Source organism: Hippopotamus amphibius, chromosome 14 (genome assembly GCF_030028045.1).
Source record: "Hippopotamus amphibius kiboko isolate mHipAmp2 chromosome 14, mHipAmp2.hap2, whole genome shotgun sequence".
Taxonomy (NCBI): Eukaryota; Metazoa; Chordata; class Mammalia; order Artiodactyla; family Hippopotamidae; genus Hippopotamus; species Hippopotamus amphibius.
This window is the reverse complement of record NC_080199.1, coordinates 74,838,033-74,865,147: the sequence shown is the minus strand read 5'-3', so window position 1 is coordinate 74,865,147 and position 27,115 is coordinate 74,838,033. Positions and strand designations below refer to the sequence as shown.

Here is a 27,115-nt window from a genome sequence, read left to right as displayed (position 1 = left end):
AGCTAATGAGATCAGCTATGCAAAAGTGCTTAAAATCAATACATCTCCACACAACACAATATCTCCCTGCAACACAGTCTATCTCCTTGCAGCACAATATCTTCTTGCAACACAGTATCTCCTTGCAACACAATATCCATCCTGGGGACCAGCTATGAGACCCTGGCCAGGTCACCTCCTCCAGATCTCAGTTCTCTTATATGTAAGATGGGAGACTGGACTGGATGACTTTGGGTCTCTGTCCATTTCTGACATCCCCAGACCCACAATTCTTGAGTCATTGGTACCGCAGAGGTTGAGCCTCTGCTGAAGCTCCCACGGACTTAGCAGAAGAGGTCTCTGATCAGGAGCTCTCCCCTCATCCCCCACCCCCCCTCACCCCCACCAGGTAAAAGCAGGACATGGGGCTCAGGATTAGCAGGGATAAGGGTCGGGGGAGAGAGAAAAATATTCTTGCAGGGAGGGAAGTTACGTATGTGGAGCTGATCTTAGGGAATATTTTCTACATAAAAAAATAGGTTTATGAAGCAGAATCCAAAGCAGAAGATTGGGATATTAGACCACAGACCTACACGTGTCAGATTTCCAGGGAAGTCTAGCAACGCTCCCTAGTGATTCTCTCAGGTCCTAATATCACAAAGAAAACGAGACTCAGTGAAATATCTGCATCGGAAGCTTAATTTCTCCACTTCCTAACGGCGTGGCCTTGGCATCACTGAGTGTGCTGCTCCTTGGCATCCTGATGTGTGAACTGGAAAGCACAGGCACAGCGTGGGGACTTGGTGTGCTGTCATCTGAGTGGCGGCCACGCCGCCTGGCATGTGGCAGATAGATGCCCCCGTCACTGATGCCGCGAGAATCACTCCCCTCCCCTACTCCCGTCAGAGAACATTTTTATGGGAATGTAACAGCAAAGACGTTATATTAAAAAAAAAAAAAATTTTTTTGTTGTTGTTGTTGGGGACCATTTTTAAAGTCTTTATTGAATTTGTTAAAATATTGCTTCTGTTTTATGTTTTGGTTTTTTGGCCTCGAGGCCTATGGGATCTTAGCTCTCGGACCAGGGATCGAACCTGCACCCCCTGCCTTGGAAGGCAAAGTCGTAACCACTGGACCACCAGGGAAGTCCCCAAAGATGTTAAATTAACATTATCTGTTGTGCTGGTGCTGCTGGTGATATAAATTAATATTTTAAAAGTCACTTTTATATACCATAGGCCCTGGCATCAAATTGCAACCGGAACAAATGGCTTAATGTTAATTAAATTTAAATTCAAAGGACTGTTTTCATTGAGATCCAATCGGTCTATCAAATAACCTCACAGAATGGGTCTATGCATTCAGGTATCTAAGGAAACATTTTGCACTTTCTTCATTTTTATGAGTTTCCTGAGGCAACAGGTAGCTCAAAATCAATGACCCAGGAGAACACTAGGTCTTTGGAAAGCCACAGCTAGCAATGGATAACGCCTGCCCTGAAAAATGTCCAGGCCTGAATAGCTTCTGCCCTTCTTTGTGGCATGGAACTCTGGGGATTTAACTGAGCGATTGTCCACGGCTTGGAAAAGGTCCACCCAAGCTTCCTGTGGAAAATTCTGGCAACACGTGCAGGTATCTCTGTGGTTTATGTGCACATAATGAATTTTCCCATCCAGGAGAGGCCAAAGGGAAGATGCCTTCCTTCCCTGATATGAGGTGATTCCTACTTTTTTTCCTTTTTTTTTTGTTGTTGCTATTTTTGTTTCCAAATTGTGTGAATCTTTCTCTATCAGCACCCTAGCACACCAATACTCCTGATCCTTGTCAGAGAGGACCTTAAACCTTAAAAGAACCACCCAAATCCCAGCAGAGAGGGATGTGTCACATTGAGAAGGTCCCTCAAAAAATATGCCAACCTCACGTCCCTCTCTGCAGCCCCCACTCCAGCCTCCAACCAAAAGAAAACCACCTGAGTAGTTACAGAAGACACTGAGAGAAAAACAGGATTATTGGAAAGCTTAGGGGGATAAATGTTGAGAAAAATATTTTGCTATAGAATTTGTCTCCGCTGACATAATGAATTTTGCACTTGGAACAAGGAAGCTAAATAAAAGTATTTGATTCAAAGAAAGGAAAGGAGAGGTATAAGGAAACAGCATTTGAAAGGAACTGGACACTGTGGGACATCACATCCTTCAGTTAATAGGAAACTAGAATCTCATAAAGATGAATGGAGGTGCAAAGACTACAGTTTCACAGGAAAACTAATAAAGAAAAAGGAAAGTGAGATATTTATTCCTCAATGCTCTGAAATTGCCTTAGGCCTTAAAACATCGCTTTGAAGCAGTTTAATGCCCATACCCCCACTTGCATAATGAATATTTAACACTTTTTGAGTATCTCCTGTGTGTCAGACACTTTCTCCATCTCAGCAGTGATGTGTATGAGGATGTGATTATGCATATATCCAAGATCTGATATCTTCTTCCCATCATGCACAACTCAGTTTGCTCTGCTCATGAGTAGCTCAGAGTCACATGGTCCATTTAGAAATAAATCCGCAGGATGCTTCATTTCGAAGGGTGGAGTGCTGCAACTTAATGATCCCCCACTGTGACGCTCCGGTGGGGATCCCAGCTCTCCACTGTTTGTCATGGTGGCCTAGAAGTCTGGTTTAAAAGAATTATTGTCCCCTCATTGAACTAGGTGGTCCATGAACTATTGTCTTCATCAACGTCAACTACAATAGAATCACAAGGGTCAAAGAGATCTCCTTATACCAGGAAAATTACTATTTAAATAAAACCAAACCAAACACTCAATGCAATCAGCAACATGAACAGGCAGTCTACTGAATGTGAGAAAATATTTACAAATCATATACCTGATAAGGGTTGATATCCAAAACATATATTTAAAAAACCCACATGCAACTGAACAGGAAAAAAAAACCAAACAATCCAATTTTTAAAATGGGCAGAGGATCTGAATAGACATTTTCCCCAAAGACAGATGGTCAACAGGTACATGAAAAGATCTCAACATCATTAATCATCAGGGAAATGCACATCAAAACCACGAGATATCACCTCACACACAGAATGACTATTATCAGAAAGACAAGAAACTAACAAGAATTGGGGAGAGTGTGGGGAAAAAGGAACTCTTGTGCACTGTTGGTGAGGATGTAAATTGGTGCAGCCACTGCAGAAAATAGAATGGGTATTTCTCATAAAGTTAAAAATAGAACTACCATATGATCCAGAAATTCCACTTCTAGGTATTCATCTGAAGGAAACAAAACATGAACTCAAAAAGATACACATTCATATGGTCACTGCATTATTTACAATAGTCAAGACATGGAAGAAACCTAAGTGTCCATCAAGAAGATGTGATATATATACACAACGGAATATTACTTAGCCATACAAAAGAATGAAATCTTGCCATTTGCATCAACATGGATGGACCTTGAGGACCTTATGCTGAGTGAAAACAGTCAGACAGAGAAAGACAAATACGGTATGATCTCACTTACATGTGGTATCTGAAACAAACAAACTAAATGCAGATATGGAAATGGACTTTATCACATGCTTCTTTATTAGGAAAAGCTGTTAAGGTCAAGCACAGTGGGCTAATAGCATTAAAAAGCCAATATGTGTACGTGAACTTACGTGAACACTGACACTTTGTATTGTCCTTGTCTGAATATTTTCCCTCATTGTTTGTCTGTTCTGTATTATCGGGTAGGTAGAAAAGGAATAGAGCTTTCTGGCTCTGAAATCCCCACATGACGAACCTCTGGGAGGAAGCCCATGCATAGACTGTTGTAAGATGCTGCTCTACGTCTCCCCCCTGTACTTTGTTGGGCAAAATGGAATGCGTTCTTTGACTTCAGTGGGAAGAGTAAAATTCCAAGTAAATGCAAAAGCTTTATTTTGCAACCAAAACAAAGCCCAAATGATTCAGGCTCTTTCTTCAAACCTCTTCAAAGCTACCAGGATGCACCTAAGAGATGGAACGCCCACCAGAGGTCATTACGAACCAGGCAGCCTTACCTGTCACTTTTAAGACTGAGAGAAGGCTCTTACATAAATAAAGCTTGACTAAAAGTATCTCTAGAAAACTGCCTTTTTTATTGATTATGAATATGAATAATAACAGTGTTCTGAACGGTTAAATGTAACTTCAAGACAAGGTCATTAGCTCCTCTTCCTTCTAGGTGACACTCCCTTGCCCCTACTATATTGAAATCAAAGGGCTGGTCTCTGTAAGAAAGGGTCTCTACTCAAACAGGAATCAGGAAACAGCTATGTTTTTCCATTTTTGATCGAGAATCACGAACCTTCCCAGCTCTGCTACTAACGAGCTCTGCTATGGCCACGAGCAAGTCACCTGAGGCCTCAGATTCTTCCTCTGCCAACAGAGGGGGCTGGACTTAGATTCTGACAATCTTTTCTGGCCTAAAAAGTCAGTGATTCTGAAATCCACAGTAATTAAAAGCAATGTACAAGGTTAGAAATCACATTTTAAAATACTTAAAACTACTGGAGGTAGTTCCCTGGTGGTGCAGTGGTTAAGACTCTGTGCTCCTAATGCAGGGGGCCCAGATTCAATCCCTGATCAGGGAACCAGATCCCATATGCATGCTCCAACTAAGAGTTTTCATGCCACAACTAAGGAGCACGTGTGCTGCAACTAAGGAGTCCTTGAGCCACAACTAAGGGGCACACCTGCCACATCTAAGACCCAGGTGCAACCAAATACACACATTTAAAAGAAAACCCTAGAGTTATCACATTACCCAGCTATTCTATTTTAAAATAAAATAAAATACTTACAACTACTGGAAAAACAAATAACCCATTTTAAAAATTGACAAAGGATCTGAATAGACATTTTCCCAAAGAAGATATGTAAATGGCCAATACGCACATGAAAAGATGCTGGACATCATTTGTCATCAGGAAAATGCAAACTGAAACCATAGTGAGATACCAACTTCACACCCCCTAGGATGGCTTCAATAAAAAAGAGAAGAACAAGTGCTGATGAGGATGTGGAGAAACAGGAACCCTCATGTATTGCTGGTAGGATTGTAAAACAGCCCAATTGCTTTGGAAAACAGGTGGCAGTTCTTCAAATGATTAAACATAGAGTTAAACAGATGACCCAGCATTCCATTCCTTGGTATCTGCCCAAGAGAACTAAAAACACGTGTCCAAACAAAAACTGGTACACAAATGTCCATAGCGGCGTTACTTGTAATAGCCAAAAAGTGAAAACCGGCCACATGACAGATGGATAAACAAAATGTAGTTCAATCCATACAATGGAATATTACTTGGCAATAAAAAGAAATGAAGTATGAATATATGCAACATAGATGCCCCTTGAAAACACTGTGCTGGTGCACACAGAAGGCAGGCCACGTAGGAACATAGCAAGAAGGCAGCCGTCTACAAGCCACAGAGAGAGGCCTCAGGAGAAACCAAAACGGATGACACCTTGAGCTTAGACGTCCAGCTTCCAGAACCGTGAGAAAATAAAATTCTCTTGTTTAAAAACCAAAACCAAAAAGAAGCCAGTCACAAAAGGCCACATGTTGTATGATTCCATTTATATGACATGTCTAGAATAGGCAACTCCACAAAGACAGAAAACAGAGTAGTGGTGCGCAGGGCTGGGGGAGAAAGGAACAGGAAAGAGTGATAACAGCAGTTTCTTTTTTGGGGTGAAAATGTTCTAATATTAGATAGTGGTGATGGTTGCACAACTCTGTGAATATACTAAAAATCACTAACTTACACAATTTAAAATGGTGAGTTTCCTGGTATGTGAGTTTCATCTCAATAAAGCTGTTTTAAAACCAAAACTTATAACTAAAATAATCACAGAGTTAAGCTGAATACTGAGCTATTTTGAACTCTGTTGCTACATATAACCTCATCAGTGTTAGATTTTTATACTTTTAATTGTTTCTCCAGCTTAAAGCTTTAAAAGGCTGATTTTAGGGAAATAATTTTTCCTTCATGTTCAAGAACATCATTATTTATGCAATAGAATATTTACAAACATATTGCAAAAAACTCACTGTTCCCCCAAATTGCAGTCTTTTAAATTTAATGTCATTTAAAATCACTTCTAATTTCATATTTTGAATTTTAACTATTTAAATTGGAATTTTAATAAACTGAGTCACATTGAAAATTATGTTGCTAGAGGTCTTCGAAGAAATCTACAGGTATTTCCTTTTATATTAAAATTATTGATTTCTAATGCATTTGTTTTTAATGCAAAGCTTTGTATACTGAGTCTATTTCAAATGAGATGCATCTGTCTTTGATTTTGCATACCACGTTTTCAATAGTACATAATCCTACATGATAAATGACCTCTTTATCTAAATATAAATCCCCAAGTATCATGTTTCTAAAATTTGATGTTAAGACCACAAGCCTTTACCAAGGTTGTGTGAGGTTAATTAAACATAATTCATAATAAAAGAAGACTTTCTTCCCTCAAGATGCAGCTTATTAAAAGCATAAGTTTCATATACTAAATCTCATAGAAGCTTTTGGTTGGTGGCAAGGGTGGCAAAAAGGTTAAGAATGCAGTTGCAAATGAACCAAATTTCCAGAAACGTCCAAAACTTTTGTTTGAGATGCTAATGCCTACAGGACTCTAACACTTCATAAAAGGTTAACTCTTGGTCTTGACTTCTGTGTCATGCCTCTGTTCAAGTATTTCTCAGATGATAAGAAAGGGTCCATCCACCTCACTACAAATAACGCAGAGCACAGGGAGATCAGCTCCATGCTTTGTGATGACCTAGAGCGGTGGGATAGGGAGGGTAGGAGGGAGGCTGAAGAGGGAGAAGATAATGGGGATATATTATACATGTAGCTGATTCGCTTTGTTGTACAGCAGAAACTGACATAATATTGTAAAGCAGTTATACTCCAATAAAGATGAAAAAATTAAAAGGAAAAAAAGAAGGGGGGGTTCATTATAACTGAACATGGTTCAGTTAGATTGACACAGTTCAGTTAGAATGACTGCCTTAAATGAATACTACACGACCAGCCCAATGGACAGTCACCACACTCTACTGGAGGACATTTTAAGGTACATTTTCCTCTCACTTTCAGCATGATGGAGAAAGATCAGAGCATTCCTGTTCCATCTATCAACAGACTAAATCAAAGGTGGGAAAGCCATGGGAGTTTGTATGACAGCAGCTTAACTCAAGCGAGTCCCACAACGAGAGGCGGTATTAATTTTTTAAATGTTATTTTCCTCCCAGAACAACTGGCCTTACATCAAGGAAGGATCTAAAGAAATGAAAGGATGTTTACGCAAATACACACACACATACATAGCTACCCACATGTAACATGCTTTTCTCTCTGGAAAGTTTGTTTTAGGAGTGGTGGGAGGTGGGTGTAGAAATGAGAAGAGTCATGGTGTGTGTTTTAACTGCATCTCCATTCTCTCAGGCACAGGGAAAACTCTTTACATGCTGAGAGTCAGAAACTGACATGCACTCAGCAACAGCATGAAGCCCTGACTCACTGCTGACTAATCCTTCGTGGAGATAAGGTTGTGACTTTTAGATGGACAGATAGAGGATATTTTAGATGACAGTAACTGTGTTATTGATCTTCCCGGGCCACAAAGGATAGAATGGTTAGGTAGCTGCTTCCAGCACAAATACACCTAATTTGTAGTGAGTTCCTAATCCTAGAGAACTTGCTATTTTCTTTTTCATCTTTTTATTATCACAGCAAAGAATTCACTGGTTTCTTGCTCTAGAGTTTCTGCTGTTCCAAGTGATCCCCAAGTCATCAGATCCAAAATATGAAGCATCTGATCTCCATGTCTTAATAGGAAATTTAAAAGTCATTTATATAGCAGTTATGTCTTGAACTCAGGTATAAAAAAACAAGTGAAAAAACTGTTTAATTTCAGCAGTGACCATTGGCACAACACTCTACATGTTTATTTGAATAATTTGCCTGTTTTAAAGCTGTCTTACAATTCACATTTTAATTGTCAGTCAACAAAATCCACAAACAGCTTTCCAGCGCAGGGCACAGAGGACACCATGGTCTTAGCCCCCGAAGTGGCCATGGTCTTGGTTCCACCCACACGCGGGTGATGGACTTCACTCATTTTTCCTTAGACTCTATAAAGGTTACTGAAAAGGTAAACATCTTAAACCACACAGATTTTTTTCAAGAGAAAAGTCCTCTACTGACATCGGCATTCCTACTATCAGCGTTTACGAGGGGCACGTCTTCGGGGTACCTCTCTGTGTTTTTTCCTTGACACTGGCTCCTCGGAGGGTCATGGTTTAACAGGGCACATTCATTTATCATCAGGCCTGTCACCAGTTACCCTCAGGAGCCTACCCTCCCTGTGACCTGTACCCAGGCACATCTCCTTTTCATGTGACATCAGAGTTAATTAAGGTTGGTCACTGAGAAATCTCCTGCAGATCGAGGAGTTACCTTTCCCCGCCCCCAAAATGCTCTACTCCCACACCGATGTCCTTTGATTGAATGAGTTCACAAACCACCTCCACAGAGCTGTCTAACAAGATGTCATTTCAATTCACCATACAACATCATGGCAGTTATCTGAGCGGCGTGGAGCAAGGGTCAAGCGCGAGACATAGCTTGCAAAGCATTCAGTAGAGAAGATGGTAGGCTTTTCTCTGCTCACACAAAAGGAGAACGGAACCAATGCTCTTTACACCCTTAAAAACGCGAAGAGGAAGGTTTTAGGTGTTAGGGAGGGCTTGGCACAGCTGTTTCTCTACCAGTAGCAGGAAATGTACTACATGTGAAGCAGACACCCTACCATCCTCTGTTCTCATTCAATGTCACTGGTCAGAGGACTGTGGGGAAGTTTGGCCTGATGACACCTTACACGGAAGGGCTTATAATCACCAGCGGCGTGATGCTATCATTCACATCAATTCACAAGTTATTTCAGGCCAGAATATATTAATTTTCAGGATAAAACACCTGAGAAAAAGAATGCTCAGGGACTTCCCTGGTGGTGCAGTGGTTAGGAATCCGCCGGCCAATGCAGGGGACACGGGTTTGATCCCTGCTCCAGGAAGATCCCACATGCTGCAGAGCAACTAAGCCTGCGTGCCACAACTACTGAGCCTGCACTCTAGAGCCCGTGAGCCACAACTATTGAGCCCGTGTGCTGCAGCTACTGAAGCCCAGGTGCCTAGAGCCCGTACTCCGCAACAAGAGAAGCCACCGCAATGAAGAGCAGCCCCCCCACTCGCCACAACTAGAGAAAGCCCACACACAGCAACCAAGACCCAATGCAGCCAATAAATAAATAAATAAATAAATAAATAAATTTATTAAAAAAAAAAAAGAACGCTCAGCAGAGGTGAATAAACACACATGTAATATACAAACACTTGGCTTACTGGAAGCATCCGGGGCCTTTCTGTCGTTCATCTTCCATCAGCTGGTGCGTCTGGGAGTATTTGGAGCGAGCTGCATTACTAGGCACAGTAGTCATATCAACAAAATGTTTGACCTGCCTTAGGATTAGCCTCCTTACCTCTGAATTGTTTAGGATTACACGCTTCAGTTCAGCCAAAGGTACCCTCCATACTCTTTTTAAAGAAACAATTACTAGTCTGGAAGCACAGGACAGTATGTAGGCAACCCACAATTTAAAACATCAAGCCTTACAGATGTAGAGAACAAACTATGGATACCAAGGGGGAAGGGGGTGGGATGAACTGGGAGATTGGGATTGAGGTATACACACTATTGATACTATGTATAAAATAGATAACTAGTGAGAACTACTGTATAGCACAGGGAGCTCTACTCAAGGCTCTGTGGTGACCTATACGAGAAGGAAATCCAAAAAAGACGGGATGTGTGTACACATATAGCTGATTCATTTTACTGTACAGCAGAAACTAACAATATTGTAAAGCAACTATACTCCAATAAAAATAAATTCTTTTTAAAATTTTAAAAAAATGTCAAGTCTTCCCTAATCCACATGGCATTAGGATTACGCTTTGGTCCACCACCAAACATTTTAGCAAATACTCTGTGTGCATTACTGCTCAATGCTGAAGTTCCGGGCATCCGTGGGGACAATGACAGCAGCCCTCCTCCCCGCCCCCCACCCTGAATTCATGTTATTTGCGTGGATCCCTCAGGGTTCCTTTAGGAAGGAAAGCATCACAGGGAAGATCTGGGAAATATTTTATCGATTCAATATGGGAGCTTGCCATAGAATGGTTAAAGCATAAGAACAGGAATTATAACTTTAAATTTTAGTTGAGCCATTGCCTATAACCTGTCATGCAGCAAGGAAAACCCGCAGCTTCACACACAGTTCTTCTTTCTGGAAAAAACTGAATATATCATGGAGCTGTGCACTGGAATGCTAAGTAACCATGAAAATATATATATCATGCCGAAGTTTTAATTTCAAATCCAAAATGATGCCTTAAACTTTTTGTATCATAAAATGAAGAAGGCAGGCAAGTAGGCAGGCAGGAAGGCGCGTGCCCTAAACTCTAGCTACCCATGCAAAAGAGGCCAAAAATGTTATCATCGCTAATCCAAAGTTTGGTCTACTCTTTTCATACATCCTTCAACGTTATAATCTATGACAAATAACAACACAGCATCATTTGCTTTGCATATAAAAATCGGGGAGAAATCAAGTGAGACTGGCAGGCTGAGTGTGATAAAGTCCTGATGTTAATTTCAAGCCTATTCTGATAGTTTCTGAAGTCTAAACTACATAGAACACATTTTTTCTGGAGAACTTTAGACTGTATATAAAGGAGGTGCTTTATAAATTCACTCACTGAAAGTTGAGAGATCTCCGTCTTTGTTACCAATAACATATACAAACCCTCTGACCCCTGAGATTTAAATAGCCAAGAGTGTGCAATGAAGTTATCCATCACAGGGGAATTGAGGTTTTGAAAGCTGCATTAGCATACTTTCCAAGGCTCATTAAACACTGTCCTTGACCATTGTGTTTCTGTTGTCAAAATCAGTTTCCTTCTAAATTAAACAATTTGGAATACAATTGCTTTTCATTACACATATTTTGGAGATTAATCCGGCGTATACAATGGGATGGGGGTGTTGACTGAGCAGTTCTTTTAAACTCTGCTTTAATTTTCATGTTTTCTTAACACTCAGTTTACATGGTAAATATGGGTAATAGCTGGCCTTCCTAGGATTTTACAAACTTAAAAAAAAAATGTTATCTCAGATGGAATTAATGTTATAAAAGTTTTGCTGACAGCCAAGCTTCTGGAAGGGAAAGGAACTGATTAAAAGCAGTATGCCGTCATCCAGAAGAATTTCAGTTTTTAAAGAAATGAATGTTTTTCACTCAGTATGTGATATTACTTAAGGTCTTTCTTACAAATATCCATGACAGACTTTAAAGTCATTTGCATTCAAAACCTGGAGAATATTGGTTTTAGTTCTCAGGGCATTTTTACTCATACAATTTCACTAATCTATTATAGAATTAGTGTCTTTAATATCATCCAAGTTATCACATATCTGACGGAAGAAAAAATAAAACTGAACACCAATTTCTGTTATCAGTTGGCCATCGACCTTACAGCCTTTAAAATAACTTACGCATCAGCTCATTCTGGAGGACACAACCAAAACTAAGGAGTAGAAGTTACATAAAACCTGAAGGAAGAACTGTGAAGGGAGGTCGGAAGGTCCCCAATACTGGAGCTGGCCCCACAATGTGAAACCATCAACCCCAGGATGAGATCAGTTGATGAAGTGGGTTAAGGGTTGGACTCCTAGTCATGACTCCAGGAGGCTGGGAATGCAGTTACCCTCATTTATCAACTCTTCTTAACTCTTTAACTGCCAGCCGACCCTGGTTTTTCCCTGCCATGCCTGATACGACCCCTTCCTCTCACCCCCTCACCTTGGTGCTCTCTCTGCTCTGTAACCTCAGCATTTATTCTTCCATTTAATGTTGCAAACATATCCTAAGAGAAGGATATGATAATAAACAAGACAAACAAGACAACTTCTTTAAAGGGTTTATAACCTAGGCTGGACGACACATAAATAAGTATATAGAGACAGATGTAATTTTATACTTATAAAATAGCTTTATACAAGTGTAAAATTACATTATGTTAGTGGGTGATCGGAGGGAAGTGTACCAGACGTGGGGGTGGAGGAGGGGGTACCAAGCCCAGGGAGAGAAGGACGTTCTCTCAGAAGAATGGTGTTGAAGGTGAGACCTGAAGAATGAGTGTGTGTTTGCTGAAGGAAACACCAGGGTCTCTGCAAACCGTCTAAAACCCATCTTCCCTTTGCAAACAATTGTTTTATCAACTACCCTTAATGCTCTTGCTCCTAAAGCTCTGCTTTCCTTGACCTCTTTGCTGAGAAGAGAGAGCTCTATTATCTCCTTGCAATGCACTGGTTTGTGTGTATGTGGTGGGGGTGTGTATATATATAAACTTTGGGGTCTACCTAACTTCACTTGCTACTAGAAGAAAAAAAAAAAGGCCACAAGTGAACATTCACTGGAAGGTATGCCTAGGTCACATTGTACTTTTGAAGTCACGGAAGAGGCATGGGATGGATGCAGAACAAGCGGAATAAAAGAAAATGATCAGATGTGATCAGTCCTAGCCAGGATTTAACCCATCCCTCCTCTTCTCTCCTCTTCCTAGTCTATAACATGGATGGTCCAGAGCCAAGAGGAAATGGTTTTCAACATAACTGTTCCTATTCAAGATGGCAAAAACAATGGCAACAATAGTATCACCTGATATGTTTAGGCTGTGTTGCTGTACCTACAAATCAAGGTTCCCAATCAACTGTCTTTCTTCTGTGCTGTTTGGGAACCTTGACCAGCAAAGACTAACCCAGCAAGAGGGTCCATCTAAAGGAAACATCTCTTGGGAGCTATTTCTCCAGTAACTAGGCAGCTGAGAGCCTCGTTCTGAAACCTGAGCCCCGATTCAAATCAGCAGAACATGGCAGCTCAGCCAAGGATGAGAAAGGGGTCACTGGAACCAGAGGATGGCCCAGATGGAAGGCACAGCCCATTTCAGACGGGTGGGGAGAATTCCTGCCAGCTCTTGGACATATTTCTGCCAACCTCCTCCACCATACCCACACTATACCTTCTTAGAAGGTGAACCAACATGGAACCATGATTCCTAAAAGGCCTCTGAGACCCAGAGGGACACCTAGGATACAGCTCTAGTCAGTTCAACCAGCATTTATTGAGTGACTACTATATGCCAGGCACAGTCCTGGATTCACAGCCATGGAGACGGAGCAGAAACCATCTCCTCCTCTTGAAGGGCTCTCAGTCCTGAGCGGCTCCTTAGGACATGAGTCACCGAGAAGCAGATTAGGTGAACACCACCATGTGTTCAAGATTATCTAAGTCAGCAAACGGAGGTCATCTCAAAGCTAGGTACACTTTGTTTTTAAAGGATGCATTTTTGAGTACAGGGAGTCACGAATTCTCCACTAACATAAGTGAATCATTTCAGTAAAATTCACAGCATCACAAAATAAGAGACTTAATCAATGGTCAACACAGGGCACAACAGATACAGCCATGTTTCCATCTTGAAATAAAATATAACGGGTTACTTGATGATAATTGCTTGAGCACTTTTTTTTTTTTTTTTTTTTTTTAACATTTCCTGGCACTTCAGCCCCTTTTAAGTGAATATGTTAAAAATGCCCTAAAATAAAATGGTCGTGCAGACATGCCTGAACTCACGCTGGAGGTTGAACATGAACCTGGAATGATGACTGGCTATGAAACTAACATCACGAGAATTAAATTCAATATGGTCCGTGCTTTCCCTCATGAAATCATAGCAGAAGACACCGCATTCCAAAACACTGCCAGAAAATATTTTTCTTAAAAGAAATTTCCCCTCCCAAGGTTGTGCTTCACACTCTTCCAAAATGGTGAGTGAATTATTCCAACAAAGCAATGCCATGCCCATCTGCTTGCACCATAAAGCACACTGAAAATCAACAACTCTATTTCTACACTTTAGAGTGTTACTACTCCTGAAAAGAAATCTACCTGGATATAAAACCACTAAGTTTAATGTCCAGGCCAGAAGGGCCAAAGCAAACTAGAAATTCTCGAAAGTTAGCATTCATGAGAGTTTCCTGCATTTCTAAGTGGCTCTGTGTGGCAAATACTGGACTTAAGGTATTTTTCATTTACCAGCTTTAAGGACCGGGAATGGGGTGGCAGAGTATTACTCACTCTAAGAAGAACCACTTCGAATTTGTACACCAACAATGTGTGTCAAATATTCCCTAACCCCCCAAAAGTTGTAGGTACACAAAGTCCATTCTAGGATAATACAAGTACTCAATTCCCATGCTTTTTTTTTTTTTTTTTGCTTCCCCCTCCCCCCCCCCCCCCCCCCCAGTTCTAGCAGAATTCTCTATGGAGAAGGTTTCAAATCTATAAAAATTTCCAAATAACAACAGAGAACAAAAATCTGATCCAGCAGGAGACATTAAGTGGAAAAGAGTTAAACAGAGTTTTCCAAAAAGAAAACAATACCATTCATCATAGACAAAATTCTGTAACACAAGTTTACATTGCTTTTTAAAATTGTTTGTTTGCAATCCCCTCTAATATATCCCTGCCTTTCCATCTGTTTACATGTATTTTTGGTTTCTCTAAAGCCAACTTAGAAAAAGAAAACAATCATAAAAATCAAATTCTATATATATCACCACTCCTTATAACTTTCATCCAAGGCATGTATCCCTTTGACCACACTTTCTACTGTTTCCTTGGAACAAAAGATAAAACTCCTCTATAGGTGGCAGAACAGGATTTTTCAAAAAATATCCCTCTCAATGTGGAGAAAAGGGAGCCCTCCTCACTGTTAGTGGGAATGAAAGTTGGTGCGGCCACTATGGAGAACAGTACGGAGGTTCCTCAAAAATCTGAAACTAGAACTACCATATGATCCAGCAATCCCACTGCTGGGCATATATCCAGACGAAACTATAACTCAAAGGATACATGCACCCTTAAGTTCACTGCAGCACTGTTTACAACAACCAAGACATGGAAGCAACCTAAATGTCCATCGACAGATGAATGGATAAAGAAGATGTGGTACATCTATACAATGGTACATATATACTACTCAGCCTTAAAAAAGGAATGAAATAATGCCATTTGTAGCAACATGGATGGACTTAGAGTTTATCACACTGAGTAAGTCAGAAAAAGATACCATATGATATCACTTATATGTGGCATCTAAAATATGACACAAATGAACTTATCTATGAAACAGAAACTGACTCACAGACATGGAGAGTAGACTGGTGGTGGCCAAGGGGGATGAGGGGTGGGGGAAGGAGGGATTGGGAATTTGAGATTAGCAGATGCAAACTAGTATATATAGGATGGATAAACAACAAGATCCTAGTGTAGGGCGCAGGGAACTATATTTAATATCCTGTGATAAACCAGAATGGAAAGGAATATAAAAAAGAATGTGTATATATATATATATATGTGTATAACTGAGTCACTTTTCTGTACAGCAGAAATTAACACAACATTGTAAATCAACTAGACTTCAAGTTTTAAAAAAGTATCCCTTTCCAAGTAAGGATCAAGGAAGAAGTAAAATGCTTTTTTCTTTTTCTTGACTTCTTCCAGGTTTGAATATCTGAAAGGAATGATCTAAGGAAGAGCAAGAGACCCAAAGACCAATAGGCCTGAAAGAAATGCTTCCATCTTTGCTAACTGTACAAGGACCGTCAATCAAACAGGGAAAGCAGAGCCTGGGTCCGTGGCTGTCCCAGACCGCTGGGAGCTCCCTCTAGCACAACGCCCTTGGACAGCTGTCTTTTTCTCACAGGCATAATAACTTTTTATTCTAAACCCTGAAAACCAGACTCCTTGGTTTTCCTGAATTCCTAGATTTTTATCATTCAAGATCTTTTGGATAAATGCTGGTAGAAAGAGTATTGATTTCAAAATCAAAAAGACCTAGGTTTCTATCCTGACCTGGTCACTCGGTAAGAATGTGACCCTTGGGGTTTCCATTCATAAAAGAAAGTTAAAACGTGCACTTTGGATGTTCCGGAAAAGGTTCCATGCTACCGGTATGCAGGTCCCTCCCTCTTCCCCCAGGACAGAGTCCTCCCCTGCCCCAGTTCATGAAGCATCAGGGTCCTCCCCTTTACTCCAGCTTCATTAAGAAAAAGCTCCAGGTCTCTGTGGTTTCTGGGATCTAAAAGGCACACAGAGACGTAGACATCTGATTCCCAGAAACCACCTGGCAGAGGACAGCCCAGCCTGTCCAGGGACCTACCTGATGAGACCTCTTCTGGAATCAAAGTGCCACCCTCAACCACTCCCTGCTGCAAGCTCAATTCATCTAAAGCACCATGTGGGAGAGCAGGCTGGAAGACTATATAAAGTCATGTTCTTAATGGCTTTGGAGATCCTTCTCTGACTTGAATTTTTTGGAAGGGCCTTGAATACCCATGATAAGAAAACCCACATGATGAAAACTCTGTCTTAATGGAGCCTTTAATGGTGTGTGCCGCACACAGCAGTGGAATCTCCCAAGGCCACTGCAGGCTGGAGTCGCAGTGAGGTCTCACATTCTTTGGACGTGGCAAAGCTCCAAGGATGGAATGGTTTGGAAAGAAGGGAAAGACTAGCACACTCTCACCCAAGCTCTTCCCCTTCTCCCCTTTCCTTTAGGCTCTAAGACATGGTAAGAGGAGGGAGGTTTGGAGTCTGACAGAACCATATGGAAATAATTCCAGCTTAGGGAAAGTATTTATCTAAATACTTAGATACTCTGTGATGGTAGGAAAAGCACTGAATTTACCCAAGTCTCAGTTTCCTCATGTGTAAGAGTATTGTACCTACCTCGTGGGGACTGGGTAACATAATACGCGTGCGTCTAAGTGCCTGACAACCTGTAAAGGTTAGCTGCCTCCTTTCTCCCCAATCCCCTCCTGCCAACCCTTACAGCCTCACCATGTCCCCGAGAAGAAGATGCTCAGAGATCCTCTGATCTAAGCTCACTGCCTGCACTTGCAATCTGAGAATCAGCTGTCCCCCCCTCCCTGCACTGATGCCCTGGTGTTTGGCAGAGGCTGGTAGCCACTTTAACCACGGCCTACGTCCCCTCATCAACAGAGTTACCAATAGGAAGCTCTTCCAGTGGGCCAACTATCTCTAGCTGGTTAAGAGGGGCCAAGGCATTATTCACTATTATCTGCTTGGCCAAACTCCAGAATCTTTTCAAACTCTAGATAGGAAAGAAAGGTTAGGGACTTCCCCGGCAGTGCAGTGGTTAAGACTCTGCACTTCCAACGCAAGGGGCACGGGTTCGCTCCCTGATCAGGGAACGAAGATCCCACGTGTCTCGCAGCTTGAGGTGGGGACACGGGGCACAACCCCTATCCCAAAAAAAAAGGTTAAGTGCTAAACAGCAACGTGTACCTCAAGAAATGTGGCCACAACACTAAACAGCTCCTCCCATCTGGAGAGAATCTACTTCCCCACCCCCCACTCAGTTAGGACCCCGCTGACCAGCCCAATGTGGCCGAAGTGGTGCTGGAGGAGTTCCAAAGGCCTGGAGGCGTCCACTGTCACCCTCTCAGATGGCCCCTGCCCCCAGTAAGGAGGACGGGCTAGACAGCTGGATGGCAGAAGGGCACATGCAGAGGGAGGCCCCCTGACAGCTGTGGTCCCAGTCGCAAAGCCAGGGGACTTCAGCTATGTGAGTGACCCAGCTGAGCCCTACCCAGATTTCTAACCCACAGACTCATGAGACATAATGAACTCTTGCTTTAGGCCACTGCGTTTGGGGGCCGCCTATTATGTGGCAGGAGGTGACAGAGTCAAATGCCATCATGACTCAGGCCTGAGAAGCGGTGACTCAGCTGTGGGTAAAAGATAGGCTCTTTCTGTATCTGAAAATGAAAGCATCCACATAGAGCTCATACAATATTAGGCTTTCAATGCCCTCTGGGAAGGAGCTCCAAGATGCTCTCAGGGAAGGAGCAGCAGCTTACACCCTTGGCGTTTCCCAAGAAGGGTCCCAGCACCACGATTCTGCAGTGAGAGGCCGGCTCTGTCTCGAACGTGGCAGTGACTTTGCTCCCCAACGGGGACAGACCCCGGCACATCCCTGAGTCAGCAGAACCATATTGCTCGGACAGGTAGAATTCAGCCACCCAAGTCGGGGATGCTGATCCCAGCAGAGGACTTCAGATACAGGGGCTTGGTCAGAGAGGGAAAGCATGGCGAGGCTTCTGACAGCCCCATGCAGGGCTTACTGGAGGGTAGCAGGGCTGGACCAAAGGCGCGCGGAGGCCCGGGACAGGTCAACAGCATAGCACCTTTCCAAAGCACTCTGTAGACATGTGCCCACATTTCTGTAGAGGAAAGGCTGAGGGCTCCACAGTGTGAGGCAGGGAAGGACTACTACTAGCTTTACTGTCTGGACCAGCAATTCAGTTCCAGCTCCTAACTCACTTACCCTGCTCTGCAAAACAGACCTGCCCACCCCAAGCACTTTATCCCAGAATTCCTCTACTAAGACCTACTCTTCCTGAGTTTCCTCCACCTTGTTAGATGTCTAGTAATGATGTGATTTAGTGCCTTTTCCAGGTGGGCCCCGGGGCAGGTGGCTCCCAGGTGGCCAGGCCTCTCAGCCGAGACTGAGGGCAGGGGCTCTGAAAGCAGCAGGTCTCCTCACCCCTGCCTCGCTCGGCAGCACCTGGGACCTTGCTAGAAGTGCAAATGATAGGCCCCACCCCAGGCCCACTGAATCAGGAACTCTGGGGCGGTGGGCCCAGTGCGGTATGCAAGCTTTCCAGGTGATGTGGATATACGATAAAACGATAAAATAAAATTCTGCCCATTGGGATCACCTAGCAGCTTTAAAGTGATTGATGCCTTGGTCCCACTCAAAAACTCATGATTAAATTGGTCAGAAGTGCAGCCAGGGCAAGAGGATTCTAAAAATAAAGCGCCCCCCCCCCCCCCCCCGACCAACCCCACTCCCAGATGATTTTAACGTACAGCCAAAGCCGGGGACCCTAGAGAGAAGTAAAGGGTTTCACAGAACTCAGTTGGCAAGAGTTACTACTTACTAATCAAGGCCGCCAAAGGTGACCTTGAGTGGTTTCATATTTGCATATAATAGAAGCCAAGGCTTTTCATTTATACACGGTTCACTTCAGGCCTCTTCACAAAAGAACCTGATCCTGGTTATAGCACTGCTTGTGTCGACCACGTGGGTGGGTCTGTGGTCCACACTCCACCTGTTCAGTAGAGGGACAGAAGGCCAGGCTGAAAGTACCTGTAAGCAGTGTGGTAGCCTGTGAAAAGACAAAAGCATTTGCCAAGATTTGCAATAATGAGACGAGGAAGAAGGCAAGTGCATGACATTTGAAGCCAGTAAGCAGCACAGAAAGTGTGTTATCAGCTGCAGGACAGCACGATGAGACAGGGATGCCTCCTTGACAACAGATTACACAGAAGGATACTCACCTTCCCTGGTTTTCACACTAAGCGACTTTGCTTTGGAAGCAAATGCCTTATAAAACTTTTATTTATGGTTAAAACCTATCTATTTAATGCCGTTTTTATTGTCCTATTTTTCGCCGGGTCCTTATTTTCTAAGACCCATGGTGTGGTGAACCGTGGTAGTCTTCAAGATCGCAACCTCTGTTTTGATTACAGGTCCAAGCTAAGTCTACGATTTTGTAATAAAAGAGAAAAAAAAAGTCTTGAAGTAGGTCACAGGTGTGCCGGCAGAAGATAAGGTAGCCTGGGAACAGCGTGGGAGCCGGAAGAAGCTCCTGGCTGACCCAGGTCTAGTTCCTTGCTCACACAGGTCAAGGGCATCACTAGGATGTTGGTGAAGAGGATTTAGACCCTGATACCAGAACTAAGAATCCTTTACTAAAATCAGCGCTTCTCAATTTTTTTAATGTGCAAAAACACATCTGGGGACCTTGTTAACATACACGCTCTGATTGGTTAAGTTCCCAGGGGATGCTGGGCCATGGACCACACTTTAAGTAGCATGTTGTGGGCATGTGCAAAGTATGGGGCTGGGATGGGAGTAGGGGAAGGGAGGCACCAGCTTGAGGCTGGATCAGGGAATTGGGATTTTTCAGAACATGTTTCACACCTAGTAGACTGGTCCTGCGAGAAGAATCTATTTGCATGAATAGTTAAGGAGAACTTATTCTAAGGAAGGAGGAAATCAGGTGACTAACCTGGTCCTGTAGAAACGCTCCTATTAAAGCAGAGTCTTGACTCTAAGTTTCTTCCCACCATTCAGATTTGCAACACAGCCCAGCATCCAATGACTCAGGTTTTGAGTCTGAGAGGATGAGTAAGTCAAAGCATAAAATCTAAACGCACTAAAAATAGTATCAAGCACTGAGGTGTAAAGGCGAAGGGTTTGGCCCCTCACCAACAGAGGCTAGGACAGAACTGTTGCACGGACCCAAGACCAGCTTTGCTGGCCCAGAGGCCACAGGGAAGCATCGTGACCAAACCGGAGGGGATCACAGGACATGGGGATCTCAGAGCTGAAAATCACAGTTGATTCCCTAGATCTTAGCCACTCTCTGCAGAGGACAAATATTCTCTATTGAGAAACAGCCTCTTTAAGGAATCTACTGTCACTGAGGCCCAATGGACAGGCAGGAGTACTAATAACCTGGAATAAAGTCATAACTGGCCCGGAGAGACTTCTTTGAAATGATAGTGTGGCTACATCATTCATTCATTCATTCCAACATTTACTGAGAGCTTCTATGCCAGGCAGGACCCCAGGTACCAGGGATGGAAGGACAGCTAAGGCACGGGCTCTCCTCCCCGAAGAGCAAGGGCAGACGCAGGAACAGAACACTCACGATGCCAGGTGAGAAAAACGGAGGAGGGACCCATACAGGGGCCATGAGGGGAGGCTACATAGAGGAGTGGAAGAAACCAGTCATCCTGTCTGGGGCTGCAGGCAGGAGCTCACGGGGCTGATTTCTGAGCTGAATTTGGAAAAAAAGATGCAGAGAGAGGAAAGGGGTCTTGTAGGCAGACGAACGGCATGAACCGTGCAAGGCCCGTCTAAAGAATGGTGAGTTATTCCTTTGACGGGGTAGAGCTTGCGTGGCTGGGACACAGGGTGTGTGGAGGGAAGTGGTGAGAGATGAAGCTAGTATCATAAACCACAACCACTCAAGCCGCAGCCACTCAAAAGGAGGAGTCCAACTGTTCGCAAGGAAAATTACCTCTCTCCCCAAATCTCTCCATATATTACCAAGAAGCCATCATTTTGATATTCTCAGTTAAACCCCTTATGGGCGCTAAAGTTTTTTCATATTAAAAAAAAATGCCAGTTTGGCTTAACAAACTGTGGCACAGACATACCATGAAATGCTACACAGTCGTTAAAAATACTGTTGTAAAAAATTAATAGTGACGCATTAAAATAGGAACGACATATTAAGTTTTAAAAGGCAGTTTAAATGGGGATATGTGTATAAAAACAGTTGATTGAACCTGGCGTACCCCCAAAAAAATAAAATAAAATAATAAAAAAAAAAATAAAAATAAAAGGCAGTTTAAATACATTTTTTTGCAGAAGAGCGTATAAACACGTATCTACCACGACGGTATGTTCATATGGTCCTAATTTTATGCGTAAAAAAATTTATTCGTGTCTTGATGGTAGGAAAGAGCCTCTTGAATATATTCAATAAAATGAGAAATAAGATTAAATGCCAGCATTTACAAAGAAATTTTAGCACCACAATAATGTGCCTCAACAAATATTTGAACATCTCTACTCTGTTTGGGGTGGAGGAAATACAAAAAATGAAGAAGAAATGTTATCTGGATGAACATCAGGTTCTGTTCCCGGGTCTGCCACCAGCCAGCTGTTGAGCTTGAAAAAAAATCCCTAAATGGCTTGTCTCTGAAAGGAGTAGATTAGACCCGTGAGGTTCCACGTAGCGCTCACAGTGTATGTGTCTGTGCAGTGAGATCAATGCTCTCAACGAGCTCAGAATCAAGGACAGGAGCAGTGATCAGACGAGGCTCCCAGGCATCCAGCTTTACCAAGACTGATGGGAAATCCCCAGGAATTCTTGACATCCCCCCACATCCGCCCCAGCAGCAATGCAGGAAATCTAGTCCACTATCTTCAGCAGACTCAATGGAACCATTTCCTTAATGAAACCCCCCTGCAGTTCCAGATACTAAGCCAGAGGCTTTCCTTTCAAGCCCTCCCTCCATCACCCCATTCCTCCCATTTCCTTCCCCTTCCTCAATCTGGTATAAGATCCAGCACTGTAATCAGCAGCATGCAATTTCCAAGGCACCCAAGTGTGTGAGGAATCAACGGTGATCCTGGAAAGCGTCTGGCAGGGAATCTTGTCATTCCTTACAAGCCTTCCCCGTCTGAGCCCAATGGAACAGAATGGACTGTTCCAATAGATCCTTTCAACCAAATGCAACAGGTGCTTTTAACCATTCCTAACGATATATTTTTACTTAAAAAAAATTAAGCCTGGTGTTATTTCAAATGTCCTTCCTCCCCTAGCCACAATGACAAACACTCTGAAAACTTAGGATATTTACCTGATATCGAACAAACTCCTGACTGTGCAATTGAACCAAGACCCGAACACCAGCAAGCCCTGCATTTAACACCCAGGTGCCAAGAGAACTTCCCTCACTCTCCACTCTCACACTCACTCCTCACATGCACATTTCAATTTAAACCACTATAGAAGCTATTTACTCTGTTATTTGTTCTTGCTTTGCAGAGTTCCCAAGCCAGAATAAACATCAGTCATAACTTTGTGATCAACTGGGTAGCCCTCCCCAAGGACACTACATTATTTTTTTGGTGGATATAAAACCATTTTGGGGGGCAATATGTCATTTTCAACTTCTATATTATATACATTCAAAGGAGATTTAAAATATCTCAATCGTTTTGGTAAAAACAAATGATTATTTGGTCTGTTCTAAAAAGTCATATAAAATAAGTTCAAGCTTAAATAAGAGGTTTAGTATCCTTGTTGAAAGCAGAAACAGATTTAAGTTGTTTGGGGAGCAAATAAGTGAGCATTAATTTAAAAAACCAAGAAATACATATGGGTTTTAAACGACTGGTCTCCTTAGAAGAAGAATGCATCGAACTAGAGTTATGAAATAAAGCCTATTTCATAGAGTTACACATTCTGTTAGAAAAAAACAAAACAAAAACCCAAGATCATGATTAGTACTGGCTTGGGCATCGTTTAGCAGCTTAGTTCTTGCAACCCGATAAAGGGCAAGCTAATCGGTTGAAATCAGGTGTGTTCCACCAGTCAAAAAGAAAATCCACCGTGATTACTGAGCAGGGGAAAGCCAGCTCATCCTTTCAGCCCCAGCTCTGGCATCCAAGGCTTATCATCCATTCTATGGGCAAATGTAGTTAAGGGAGGGAGAGAAAAAGACGTTGTGTTCAGTCTGTTTCTCGGAACCACTCACTGAATTTTAGAGTTGGGAAAGGTCCCTAGAAATAACCATGGATTCTAACATCTGCACTTTGCATAGGAAAACACAAAACCCACTTAGCGCTCGCTAGAAAAGAAACTGGATCGCCTACTATAGAAGTTTCAACAGGGACAGAAAAAACTTAATAAAGAAATAAGCTCAAAATATTGAGGAACTAGAGTAGGTGACCACCTACAACTTATCTGCAATGTGATCCATTATTTGGAAAACTACGTGGACCACCAAAGGTGCTGCATAATTAACATATCAAATGTACAAGTCTGGAAAAACACAACCCAGAAAGCATGACTTCATAAACCTTGAAGAAAACAAAAATTGTTATGCAAAATTAGCTTGATTTTGAGAGATTACATTCATTTTGGAAATGGGGATTATTGTCATGTATATTTTGATTTAACTTTATATTAACTCCACTCACAAAATTTGCAAGTGAAGCATTTCCAACTAGCTATAGCAAATTGTAGGTCAGCTGCTCAAAAACTGAAGAAAAATGGGGGCAGACAAAAAGGGTCTGTGACTTTCACCAAGCGTGTGCTGCCTTAAAATGGGAAAATGACACTTTGAGCTGGAAAAAGGAAGACTAGCATCCTTTTTTAGAGGAAGAGATTGCAATATAGAGGACTTGGAGTACCTGAATTATTGGCATGTTTTTATCTCCCAGGATATTTAGCAGAAGGTAAATATACTTTTTGCGAGGAAAGGCATTATTTTTTGTATCACTGAACCTCTGATTATTTTATACCTCGGTGCAGGCACACACAATATTATTAACTCATAAAATTACACAGCACCCAACAGTGCACAGGCTGGCCCCTGATGGGTGCAAGCTGGACTCCTGATAAATCCACAGGACAGAAACTTGGCCCTCATCTGGACACCACTCCCCAGATATCCAGCCCCTCCGTTCAGTTTGAAAGCCCTGATGCAGTTTAGAAAGCAGGAGGCTGATTGTTTCACTGTGAAGCCGCTGTTAACCCTCGGGAGCAGAGTGTGGTTTACAAAGGCACGATTTGCAATTACAAACCCCAACAGCTGATAGAACATTCCCCAAACCGCAGGGGAAGAGGTTCTCAGCTTGCCAGTGTTTGCCTTGCTTTCTCCCTATAATACATACGTAAAAAATTTCTTTAAAAATCACAAAAGATTTCCGAGATTTCTGTCTCATTTAAATAAAATCTCATAAGAGGACCTCACTCGTGATTCTGAAAAGCTCCCATGGATCTCAGTTGCTTTTAACCATGAACAGAACTATACATTGCTAGTTTTTTGAAACAAAATAAAGATGTCTATGTGTGAAGCAGAAAATCCAATAAAGCATTTACTTTTCCCTCCATGTTTTGGATTCACAGTAATTTACCTAGATTTACATAATAGACTTCAGCAAGTTATTTAAATGCTCCAAGCAATTACATTCCAAAACCCGTGACTTTTTCAAACCCCAAAATGTATTTTTGAAATAGAAAAGCAGTACTTCACATAGTTATTTTAGCAGTATTTCCAACTTAGAGTGATTTCTCTTCAATTTAGTACGAATTCGCCTTGCCTCTCGGTTTAACAGTTTCATCCATCTAATTGGAACTATTACTTGTTATTTAGAAACAGGTGGTTTAATTAGTCTTCCCACTGAGAAAGAATATTTAACTTACTGCCTTTTGAGTTTAACAAGCATCTTTTAAAAAATGCTCAACCGTATGGACTTTTCTACCCAAAGATCTTTGCAATAACTTATTTTATGTTACTGTATTTTATTTCATATTTTACCTTTTCTCTACGACGGTTAAAAGACAGGCGCTCCAAAATCTGGCTCTCTGAGCCCAGGGGGACTACACAAGGGGGCTTGGCCACTGAGCCCCGCTGAGCAGGAAAGGCGAGTCCGAGCCCCTAAACGCCCTTGGGTTTTGGCGCCTCGGTGGTGGCTACCTCCACGCTAAATGGGCACAACCCTTCAGGTCCCTGAAGGTTCTGCCGCCAGTTTCCCTAACGCCCGGCAAAGGCGCAGACCTCATCGATTCCTCAAACAGCATCTTTTGGTCCAAATCGGAACTTAAAGGCTAGGCTTGCAATTCTGAAACTTAACGGGATTTGGGTCCTCGACTGCCCTCGTCGGTCAAGGTCTCTCATGCCGGCGACCTGGGATGGACCCGTGGCAGCGGCTCCACTCGGGTGGCTGCGCGCAGCGCGCTCGAGGCCCAGCTGCCCGCGAGCGACGGGGAGGAGCGGACGCTGGGGGAACGTTCCCCGGGACACGCGGGCTCGGGGGCCCTGAGTGGGTCTCAGGATACCAGCTCCTGTCATCTCCAGGGACCTGTGTGCTCCCGCCAGGCACGCGATCCCCTCCAAAGGGGCTCACCTCCTTCCCTCGAGAGGCGCGACGTCGTGACCAGTGCCCAACATCGCCAAGGCCGGGGCTCAGCCCAGCTCCCGGGGAGCCACGCGGGTGTCCTAGGAGCCGCTGCTCCGGGGACCCCGCGGACCCGGCTCTGGGTGTCAGGCAGGTCCGGGTGCGCGGCGCTTCCCGGACCCAGAATCTGGGAGGGGGCACCCGGCTCGGGGGAGGTCCCCAGGCAGAGAGGATCGGCGACCCCAGCCGCCAAGGGGCAGCCCCGGCGCGGACCCGAGCGCCGCGATGCTCGCGGTCCCCAGCCAGCCGCTCTCCGAGGCGCCCACCCCGACCGGCGGGCGGAGGAGAAAGGGCGTCACGGCCCCAGGCGTGTCCCCTGCAGCGAGGGTCCCCGCTCCCCTCCCACGTCGCTCCCCGCGCCCACCCGGCCCCCCCGGTGCGCCCCCGCCCCCGCCAGCCGGCGCCGGCCTCGGGGCGCGGCCGCGCCTCACCTGTGAGAAGCAGCCCGCCGAGCAGCGCGCACAGCAGGACCCCGGTGTCCCCGCAGCTGACCATGGTGAGCGCGACGCGGCCTGCTCGCCCGGTGCCCGCGCTCCTGGCGGGCGCCCGCCGCAGCCGCCCGAGCCTGTGTCCGCTGGCTCCGCCGCCGCCGGCCCCGCGCGCCGGCCCTCCGCCCCGAGCGCCCCTCTCCGCGGCTCCGGCCGAGAGACAGCCACTCCCCCCGGTAATCCTCGCAGCCCGGCGTCCTCCAGCCGTTGCCTTCCAGCCCCGGAGCCCGCTCCGAGCCGCCGCCGCCGCCGCCGGGGAGGAGCCGCGAGGAGTGTCGGTCCGGCGCGCCCCGAGCCTCCAGCGGACCTCGATTAAGAGGAGCCGAGGGCGGGGGCGATTTATAACCTTTCCCCAGCCCACTTCCTACCCCGGCACCTCCTTCCAGTGACGTCAAGGGGTCCCCCACCCCTCATCCGCCTCCCCACCTCCCCTCTTCCTCCGGGACCTGATTCCCTACGGCTCGGGAGGGGGCGGGGGCCGCCGGGGGCGGGGGGCGGGGAGGGCGCGCGCGTGGGGAGGCGCGGGCGGCGCGGCCCCGGAGCGCCGCCCCGCAGGTTCAGGGTCCTTGCTCCCGGCTCCTGCCCGGGTCCCTTCCTCCTTCCCTCA

General features: G+C 44.1%; 1 protein-coding gene across 2 annotated transcripts in view; it reads right to left on the bottom strand.

The window, feature by feature from the left end:
* FLT1 (fms related receptor tyrosine kinase 1) overlaps positions 1–26,846 on the bottom strand; it is a 169,180-nt gene extending 142,334 nt beyond the window's left edge. For both annotated transcript variants that reach the window (XM_057707567.1, XM_057707569.1), the window contains exon 1: positions 26,452–26,846. In XM_057707567.1, coding sequence (XP_057563550.1) covers positions 26,452–26,515 — 64 coding nt within the window. In that variant the 5' untranslated portion in view covers positions 26,516–26,846. The remainder of the gene's footprint in view (positions 1–26,451) is intronic.
* Positions 26,847–27,115: the final 269 nt, after the last annotated feature.